This window comes from Uranotaenia lowii, chromosome 3 (assembly GCF_029784155.1).
Source record: "Uranotaenia lowii strain MFRU-FL chromosome 3, ASM2978415v1, whole genome shotgun sequence".
In the NCBI taxonomy this organism is placed as follows: domain Eukaryota; kingdom Metazoa; phylum Arthropoda; class Insecta; order Diptera; family Culicidae; genus Uranotaenia; species Uranotaenia lowii.
The window spans coordinates 246,603,248-246,614,339 of NC_073693.1; the positions used below are offsets into that span (position 1 = coordinate 246,603,248).

Genomic DNA, 11,092 nt, shown 5'->3' on the forward strand with positions numbered 1-11,092 from the left:
ACTTCATAAATCGTCCCTGTTATGTTGTACTTTTTTCGGGGTTCTTCGTAGCCTTCACAGTCGATGAGGATGTGTTCAACTGTTCTTATGACGCCGCAAAAAGAACATGTTGGCGGGCTGTTGCGTTCGAATAAATATGAATGTGTGAATCTAGTGTGTCCAATGCGCAACCGGGTTAAAACACGTTGTTCAGAGCGCATTAACGATCAACATATTTGGTTGAATAAGGTTTGTTGATGCGTAGAGAACATCTCGATTGCCACCAGGTTGTTGTCCATTTATTCCAAATTTGTCGTCTTATTTCGAAGACTGCATCCTGAGATGGTATTGGGATATTTTGAGTAGGAATTTTACGAGCCTCATTTGCATGGAAGTCTGCTTTATCATTCCCAAATATTCCTGAGTGTCCTGGTATCCACGCGAATTGAATTAAGTAAACTTCTTGAGAATGTTTGAAAATCTCCATATCCGGATTGATCCTATGATTCGGTTCTCTGTTTTTCGATGCTTAACAAAAACCTTCGAAGCAATTTTCGCGGAGCTGTCAAAAGCACGACCAACTACTAGTTTTACTCATGGCCAACTCCAAAAAGAACTTAAGAATACTAGCTTAAGATGTTAAAAGTTATGTCATCATCATTTTGTATTCATTAAAAGATAACTCGATTAAGTTATATAAAATTAAAAATTATATCAGTGCTTTGGTATACAAATTTTGCATCTAATCCCGCTGTTACATGATGACCCGTTTGACGGTATTCGGCCTATTCGGCCGAATACTTCGCTCAAATATTCGGTGAGCCGAATATTCGGCCGAACGGTTTTGGGGCGGTATTCGGCGCCTGATTTTCGGTACATCTCTACTAATAATAAAAAAATGGTTTGAAGAACCTCTTGGCTGAATGAAACTATGACTTCAAAAATAGTCGATGAATTCTTCGAATTCAGTAGCTTGTAGCTGAATCCAAAGGAATTTATCGACTTTTTTGAAATCATAAGTAGGTACACTAGCAAGCTGACTGCTCATATTTCACTAGTGCGTAATAAGTACCTAGTACCACGTTTGCTATGACAGAGATTCGATCTTATAACCCTAGAATAAGAAGGCAAAGATGCTTCTCGCTAGGCCACGGCCGGCGGAAGTTTGTCCAATCATAGTAAGAAAGCCTTCCGAAGAGTTAAATCTCATCAATAGTAACACAATTTTTAATATGATTGTAAAAGTAGTCGTACTCAAATATGTTTAACAATGTGTACAAGTTATTTGCAACAAAAAAACTAAAAATGTTCACTTGCAAAACAAACACTTTGCCTCATCCTACAGGTGTAGAAAAAAATTATAAATTCTCATGAAAAGGAATAACGATCACATATTGATGTGGGTTTCACCTCGTTTTCGTTAGTTCTTCACAATGTCACGTTTTAAACATGTTTCTTTCAAATGTGCCATTATTATTGTGACTATGGTTCGGGAATATTTTTCATCGAGCGCCAGTTTCGAGAAGTTTAAAAACTTTTAAACAGTTTAGTTGTACCGTAGGGTCCAGTTTACGAATATTTTTTGTGAGGCAACCTCCAGCATCACAATTCTTCCCCTGGGATGGCTTCCTCAAACAATAACAAAAACACTTCGTAAACAAATAAATACCATACCCCCGGGTTCGGGCAGTATCAGTTCCGAAGATTTATCAAAAGTTTGGTAATCTACAATGGGGCACCATTGGCCGATAAAAGTTTATCTCCGGCCTGTGGTTAGACAAGTATCGCTATCATATCGTAGTGAGTTGTAGGTAGACTATTATCTACGGTAGGTAAAGATTGCAGCATGACGATTCCTTATAAGTACAAAAACTGCCAGAGTGTCCTAGAGAGTTATCAGCTAGCTAGCAAGCTGGTGCCTGGGATTCGGAGGCTCGGTTTCGTCAGATTATTACCTTTCCCAAACTTCCTCCGACGGTTGTTGTTGTTGTTGGGTGAACAATTCCTGGATTACTGGCGGAACTAGACGAATTGGCACTGCTGCTTGTATTCGGTGAACAGCAAACCGAGGAAGGAATCCGGTTGTTATTGGTATCGGAAGGAGCACTAACTGCTGCTGTTGTTATGGCACTTACAGGCATTTTCATTTTCTTCGGAACCAGAAGCTGGTTGGTTTTTTTTCTGGAGATGGATTCACTGAACGTTTCACACGGTCGAGGTAAGCCTATATGGCACAGCACTATGGAACTAACTTCTGTGATCCGCGCACAGATTCTACCGGCGTGAATGGTTTCTCGATGGACACAAAGTACGGCAGCACGTTGACCGAATCACGAGGAACATCTCACTGCGACTAAGGGAGCCATTCGCGGCTGGCTACCGATCCTCACCAATACAGCCCATATTGAACGGAATTGATGGGGAAAAATTATAGGAAAGAGAATACATATTTCCGAGCCCATCAAACACCCGGGGAAATCAACCCATTCAGAGTGTGAATACCATTTCTGCTTATCTTATCTTTTGGTCTTTACAACTGAAACCACCCATCATCTTTCATGGCAGGTAACACATAATCAAAAAAAAAAACACCACACACTTAGTATCACTCATACAGGCCTAGCTCGCGGGGGCACACCAAGGTTCCCGCCAAGACGATTTCGAAAGGATCCCTCCGTTCGAGGTAAGTCTGGTGAGCTTCTGTTTGTCGTTCAGCTGTATCACAATCATATCCCAGGCCCAGGCGAATTCCCCGAAATCGTTCCTGAATCGAAAACCCCCCACCCTATGTTCACTCGAGAGCAACTCGCGTCAATCTGAGCCCGGACCCGGTCACATCCAGTGCAAGCCCAGGAACTTCTGCTAAACCGCCGAAACAGACTGGGTTGTGGCAACTTTTGCCGACCAACAATCAACATCCTACAATATTTTTACAACAAGAGAAAAAAATAAGAACCATTCAACGTACAGTGCTATGGCGAAGGAAATAGCGAGCGAACATTTTCTGTTTGCACTGCACAGTGCGCTACGACGATGTAGAAGCGTACCGGTGAAAATCGACGCTCCAGCGTTGCGCGCCAGCCATACGCAAACGTTGTCGTCGAAAAACCACGCGCGCTTAAACACTACTCGTAAGAGAACAAACAACAAATTATCCGCACCAATATGAATGCCTGTTTCCTCAGAGACCAAACCAAACCAGGAACATTCAGTCGGTTTTTTGGTCCGCATATTTTTTTTTACAACTTCTTGTCGTTGTCGTTTGATGTTTGTTTGCACCAAATTCTGACCTGGTGCCTGCCTGATGTGGTTATATGTATCTACGACGTTTTCCGGCTCTTTCGTGCGCTTACGGCGTTCCCGTTTTGATACCAGAGTAGAAGACGGGAAAAATGAGGTTCCTCTCGAATTCGGACGAACAAACAAAACACTCGAAATTACAAAGTTTGACAACACGTTTGAGCAAGGCGCAAAAAGTCAACTTTTGATGGTGGGATCAGGATTAATCCATAAACCTAATCGTTTTTTTTTCCTATTTGAATGACATATCAATTTTGGGAAAGTTCAAAACTGAACAATATCAAGAACATATCGATGTCTGTCGATGTGGTTTATCGAATTTTCCCTTCTGTTTGTCTCCAATAAAAATAAACTTTCCCCGAGTTGAACATTCATCGAATTTGTGTATAGTGAGTAATTTACTAATATTAAACGTGGGGTGTTGAAACGTTAAATTAAAAACGAGGATACATAATTTGAAGACTTATTCGAAATAAAACAAATTCCAGATTTATATGTTCAAATTCGATCTTCGGTTCAGCACAATTTAAAATAACTGAAAAGTTAACAGTAACTCTTTGCGATGAGCAAATTCACTAACTTCAAATTCAGCTTCCCTTTTCCATTTTTAATCTAATGAAACTGAGAAGGATGGATATGACAAAAAAACCAAACATGCTTTTGTTAAAAATGGTTATTATTAAAGCGATGTATGCAATAAAATAATTTAAAAAAAAATAAAAGCTTCCCTAAAGTATGCTGGGAAACGGAAAAAGACGATAGGGGAGATAAGGGTATTACGAGCACCCGGGCATAGTAAGCACCACTCTTTTCTATAGAATAACGTATTTTCATAAATAAATTTTCATGAGGAACAGTTTCATACTTCCTACACACAAAATTTTCGGAGCTCCACTTAGCGAAATTCGCTGTTACTTTTCGTTAGCAAAACTATTTTTTTACTTTTGAGTTAGCAAAAAGCTAAATTTGCTTGATCTAAGTAAAAACAAATTTTGTTGGCCGCTTTACTTTTGAATAACAGCCGCTTTTACCGCCAAAAAGAAAACAATAAGTCCGGTTACGGAAATTCGGTGCCAGTGATGATTTTGGTGACCAAACGGACGACGACCAAGCGAATTTGTACTGGAATCAAACAGGTAAAGACTAGGCGCAAACAAACTTTTCGAGTTTTCATGCGAAATTTTCTTTTTTTACCAGGTTGGCGCTCCCAGCGAAAACAACGCCAACGCCGGGGATTCATCTGAGGGGAGCCAAGTCTCCGAAAAAAGAACCTGATTCATGATGGTCGACGATGAAAACATCCGGAAACCAGCGGTAAACCTACCCACATACGGATTATCACGGTCCAGGCGCCGGAAGAAAGTAGTTATTGGCAAAGTTCGAAAAAGTGTTGTGAAATATAGTGGAAATCCAGAAAAAGTTTCAGAAAATAAATTAAAGTGAAAGAATCAGTGCTTTTTTTTCATTTGAAATCTGATATCCTCCCTGCGTTTCGAAAGGAAAAATTATTAATTTTGTAATTAAAAATTCTAGACAGTCTTTTCCTTCGGATTTTGCTAGAAATTTGAGTGAAAATTTCGGCGGCTAACTTTTTCTGTTGTTTCCTAAAATTTTAGTCGAAAAATATTGCTGAATTGATTGCTAAATTTCTAGCTGGTCAAATTTGAGCAAAAATTTTCTAAATTCCGGCCTCAGAAATTTTGTGTGTAGAGTATTAATTTTGGAAAATGAGCACTTATGATCAAATCAACTTGATCTTTAATACAACATGATGTACACATTGTTCTTCATTGTTTTAATTTTAACTTGTTGACTCGGGGCGAACAGAGCACCATTGATCGGGTCACGATGAGCTTTTTCTGCCATAGAACAGTTAATTCAACTCGATGAAGTCAACTGAATTATAAAGCTACAGCTTGACGATTCAGCCTAGGAGTAAGGTATCAGAGAGGTAATCAGAAGTCTCGAGTACGAGTCCTGATCGAGAGGATTCTCCCCGACACCTTACCAATAGGCCAAACCGTCAGATTAAACAAGTCAAGCTGTAGCTCTATAATTCGGTAGACTTCATCGAGTTGAATTCGCTGCTAGATTCTACCGCAAATAACGCTCATCGTGCCCCGATTAATGGTGCTTATACTGCTCCAGAGGGGGTCATGCCCGAACAGTGACTGATTTTCAGCTTCCGGCAAAAACTTTTAAAATGCAGTTTTAAACGTTTTAACTGCATTTTGATGTTTCAGCCAGTTAGGAAATAGACTTTCTTAATATCTGAACACGAAACAATGATGTTACTCACGCATAAGAGCTATTTTCTATGGTAACATCCTCCTTGGCCATTATGCCCTTATTTCCCCTAAGTCAGGGGTGAGCAACCTTTTTAAGTTACATCATTTTTTTATAACAACAAATTTTCGACAAAAACAAAACAAAAAAGGATAAATAGAACGAATTATTATTTGCTTTATTTCTATTAGTTAAAAATGAAAATTTTTGAAAGTCTTTCTATGGTTTGTAAAAAGATTTGAACTTTTTTTTTGAGAAAAATCCTTTTTCGTTCGAACCGACGAGATGGTATTTTTCGTCATTACTTCCATTCAAAATTTTCATCGAGATTAACCACAGCCATTTTTTTGCTGTGCCCATTTTCACCATTTTTTTCACAATTTATTTAAATTTTATCGTGAAGCTTCCATTTTTCTTTAAACAGTGATTTTTTTTTTTTTTTGAAGTTCCGAATGAAATCATTGCATTGAGCTGTTAAACAATGTTTCAAAATCATGATAAATTCAATATTTTACAGATTTTTTAACCAGATTTATTAGTGATACAGTTTACATTTTTGAATCATAATTTTTTACAGATTTCATACATTTTCTCATTTAATTTAGATACCTCTGGGATAGGCGTCCTAAGCCTGAATTATGAAAATCTCATGGCTTTGGTAATGTGGTTTGCTTGTTTTGAATTGAAATGACTCAATTTAATCAATGTTTGGGATAATTTGCCTATGAAATGTCCGAAAACAGCATCACACATAACATAAAAAAAAAACAAAATTTACATTTTTCTGAGGTGCAAGGAATCTCAGAACTGATTTTGAATTATTCGGGAGCGCTGAATCTAAATATTCAATTTTTTTTTGTCAGCTCTAGTTTCCGAGATAACTTTAAAAAAAAGGTAAGAAAATAATAATTCAATTTGTGTACTTTTTTTGACAAAACTGTGAAAAATAAACTGGTTGACTCAATGATCAACTTTCCCAAAGATCGCGAGTAATTTTTATTTATTTAATTAGGCTGGAACAAATATCAATTTCTTCTTTTGTCAGCCCCCCCCCCCCCCTCCTTCGAAATTACCAAAAACCCGAAGGGGGAAATAAATAAAGTTTGAAGTAATTTAAAAAATTCCAATATCTGAAAGTTCACAAGACTAAAAATTAAATTTAAGAAGAAGGGAGTTATTTCACCTTTTGTTTTCTTGATTTCATTGAATTATTCGATAAAAAATTACTTGATTTATAGGTTTTGTGCAACAATATAATATGAAATTTTGTTGCATACAAGCTTCCGTGCAATTTATTCCAATTTATTTGTTTTTCGCATTATTTTTTATTGTCCCCCCCCCCCCTCGCGATGTCCCAACTCCGAGTGACAAAAGAAGGATTTGAAATTTGTTCCGGCCTTATTATATATATATATATATATATATATATATATATATATATATATATATATATATATATATATATATATATATATATATATATATATATATATATATATATATATATATATATATATATATATATATATATATATATATATATATATATATATATATATATATATATATATATATATATATATATATATATATATATATATATATATATATATATATATATATATATATATATATATATAAGTTATATTTTGATGGCCGAGTTTCGGGTTTTTAAAAACTAAAACTAAACTACACTTCACGACTGACTATTAACGACTGACTTTATTCAACATTATCTTTCACTGCACAACTCCCGTTCACACGTTGGTTCTGCAATCCGATGCCCCACCGTCCGGTCACGTAGTCCTGGGAACGATTAATTGTCGAATCAGCTAAGATGGTGCTGATGATGTTGTCGCTGTTTCTAGGGAAGCCAGTGTTTCTGCTAATTTGTGTTGCGCTTCCGTCAACCTGTCGATAACTACCCCCTCCCTACGAAAGGAACGTCCCGTTCCGTATGTTCTAAGAATCAGCAACACGATGATGATTACCGTTGCAGTGCCAATGAACGAGAAGCTTCCGATCAATTTCCAAAATTTCAAATCCAGGTGGTATTGTTGCAGATAAACGTGATCAAGCCTTTTCCGGTTAGAAATAGTTTCAGCATTAATTTTCTCCAATTCATATAATTTGTGTTGTTTCCAATTGATTTTTAAATTGTGGAAAGCTCTTTCGATGATATCGATTGGATTTTCAAGTTCGTTGTTCGTAAAGTTTTCTCTGTCGAATATAACGGTACAATTGGTGAATGAAATGAGAACATTTCCATTTATGGTTCTGTTATCTGGACCACAAGTTGATTCTAGCGTCTGATCTTTTGCATTTCTGATCAATATCGTATTATCATTAATAAGTTCCTTGGATGTCTCATTCTGTACCACATAACGGCAAGTGGTTTGTTTTCCATCAATGAGGGATGCTAAGCATTCATCATTAAGTTCTTTTAGATAGGCTGCTTTCTGAACAAAATTGTCTGGTTTTTCAGTAATGTACAATTTACTGGCGGTTTTCAAGATGTGCGTTGGGTATTGGTACAAAATGCGGTTATTTGTTACGAGTGGAAAAATTCGCATAATATCCGATGTTGTCGAGTTTTCCAGTAACGGAACGTGCATAAGGTACAGAAGCATTTTAGAGCTGGTTACAAACTTTGGTGTGACAAACTGTAAAGCTTCATCGGGCAGATTTAAGTTTACTCCTTGATCCTGGATTAACTCTCTGATCGCCAAAATTTCTCGAATCGACAATATTCTGTTATGTGTTATCGATAATTTCGATAACATGATGGCATCTTGGATGTCTTCGAGCATTTTGTTCAGAATGTCTATGTTCATAATTGCGGTGATGATTTCAATGTCGTTCATCATAATTTTGTTGATATTCGCTGGTAACATAACTTCCTTGATGGCGTTAGTCAGGTGCTGAATACGCTTGTCGATGTTCTCGTTAACTTTAAATTGTTGATTGTTTTGATCAATGAGATCGTTCATGGTACTGTTGATGACTTGAAGGTCTGCGGCGTCCGGAGTCCCAGCAATCCATTTCCAGATCGTTCCAATAGTGTCCCATCTTTTCGAGCGGTGATGTGTACGTGGTTTCAATTGATATAGATTGTTGTACAATTGTTTTGCCTTATATTTAAGGATGTTTTTTAGTGGGTTGTTAGTTTCAACGTTATTTCTATAGGAAAAACTTATAAGTGTTTCTGTCGCTTCTTCTATTGATGATAAATTTATTGGATGTACTATTTTTATTGTTCCAATTTGGATTTTACATTCTCTTTCCTTTACTAGTAAGATTGGGTCGTTTCCAAAATGTTTGATAGATAATTTTTGTGCTTGACAGAAGCATAATGCTATCATGAGTAGTGCTACTCTGTTATTCTAAAAATAAAGAAAAATAAGTATTAGTAATGGATTAGTACTATAATGACATTTCATTTTATTTTTTTCTGTTTTCCTCCTCGGGTTTATGACTCTGCTTTTTATTGTAACAATTGTAGTAGAACTTTATTTCTGTTCAAACGAATCTTGATAGAGGTGTTTTTTTTTTCAATTCAGTATGCATCCTCTCCGCCCTTCGAAAAAAAATCTTGCAATTTGGAATTTTTGTTTTGACTGAATTTTTATTCCAAAAAGTAAAATTGCAGGATTTTGTTGTGTTGTTAGATCATTAATAACTCTTTGTACTCTTTTATTTTGAAATTGGCAATTAATTTTTACTTGCTCGTTATTTTCTGTTATGAAAATTTTGTTATCAATCTGAAGATTAAGGATTTTTTTGTGATATCTGAGTTAGATCATTATTGTCAAGGTTTCCAGTAATTCCTGTTCTGACCAAATTTAAAAAGTCTCTATTAGATTTAAATTTTGGTTTTAATTCTTTCCAAATTTTTTTTTTTTTTGGCTATGTTAAACTTGGTTGACAAAAGTTCGATTATATTTGAGTAATTTCCAAGATATTCGATTCCATTCAGTTTCTATTGGAGTTTCGTAAAAATGGGTTCGTATAATTCCTTTTTTTTTATATGAAAAGTCTGTGTTGACCCGTTTTTACGAAATAGTAGTCATCTTCCAGGACAAGCTGTTCAGGGTTGTTCTCTAGGCTGGAAATGTGTATGGGCTGAGAAACGATTAGTCTAAATAAAATAGAAATAAAAAGGCTTAGAGTGATGAGCGGTATTTCCGTCTGAAAAATAAAAAAGTATTAGTATGGTTATTTTCTTATACGTTTTAACTTCATTTTGTGAAGCTTTCTTCTTTTGTCATCGATATATGTTGGGTTTGGTCAATGTGTATTATTTCCAAAGGCTGTTTAGGGTTGTTCTCTATGAACCTTTGGAAAAACTTCTTCATAAGTTTCAGATTCTTCATTTCCAATTTTCAAAACTATTTGGTTATGAAAATAGTTCAAGGGTTTTTCTGTAAATGGTACTAAATCAGTTATATCGGAATCTGCAGAATGAGCGGAATCAGATTCATCAGAAATTTCTTCATTTGCATTAATATCGGGTGGAATTCTGGATAAAGCGTCTGCAACCACATTTTGTTTGCCAGGACGATACTTTATCTCATATTGGTATTCTTTTAATTGAAGAGTCCAACGAATAATTTTTGAATTTGGATTTTTCAGACTCAACGCATATGTCAATGGTTGATGATCCGTAAAAAGAGTAAACTTTCTTCCAAATAAATAAGGACGAAAGTATCTTGTTGCCCAGACAATGGCAAGAAGTTCTTTTTCAATTGCCGAGTAATTTTCCTCTGTTTTTGTAAGAGTACGAGAAGCGTATGCTATCGGTCGATCCTTTCCAATCACACCTTGCGAAAGCACTGCTCCTAAGGCAAAATTACTAGCATCGGTTGTTAAAATGAAAGGTTGGTTAAAGTCGGGATAAGCCAAGATATCGCTTTGGGTCAATAGTTGTTTACAAAATTCAAAAGTTTTGATAAACTTTTCATTGTGATCGATTTCCTGTCCTTTTCTCAGTTGACCAGTTAAGGGTTTCGTAATTTTGGCAAAATCTTTTACAAACTTTCTGTAGTAACCAAGAATACCTAAAAATCCTTTTAGTTCTTTTTGATTCCTAGGAACCGGCCAATTCTGAATAGCTTTAATTTTATCCGGATTGGGTTTGACGCCGTTTTCAGTCACTATGTGGCCTAAAAATCCAACTTCTTTCTTTAAAAATTCACTCTTATCGAGTTGAATTTTCAAATTGACATTTTGCAATGCCTTAAAAACTTTTTCGATGCTCTCTAAATGTTCTTGTAGAGATGTTGAATAGATGATTATATCATCCATATAAACTAAGCAACAATTTCCTACAAGATCACGGAGAACATGATCAAGCAACCTCATCAAGGTACGAGGTGCGTTACGTAGCCCAAATGGCATACGTAGATATTCGTATAAACCGTGCTCAACCGAAAATGCAGTTTTCGGAATATCATCCGGGTGAACCTCCACTTGGTGGAACCCAGATTTTAAATCTAATGTAGTGAAGTACTGGCATCTTCCAAGTTTA

The 11,092-nt window shown here is 36.0% G+C and overlaps 1 protein-coding gene across 1 annotated transcript in view; it reads right to left on the bottom strand.

Annotated features, from left to right (window-relative positions):
* The window catches only part of LOC129756287 (box A-binding factor-like), a 63,839-nt gene extending 61,398 nt beyond the window's left edge, over window positions 1–2,441 (bottom strand). Inside the window, exon 1 of the mRNA XM_055753110.1 lies at window positions 1,935–2,441. Coding sequence (XP_055609085.1) covers window positions 1,935–2,126 — 192 coding nt within the window. The 5' untranslated portion in view covers window positions 2,127–2,441. The remainder of the gene's footprint in view (window positions 1–1,934) is intronic.
* Window positions 2,442–11,092: the final 8,651 nt, after the last annotated feature.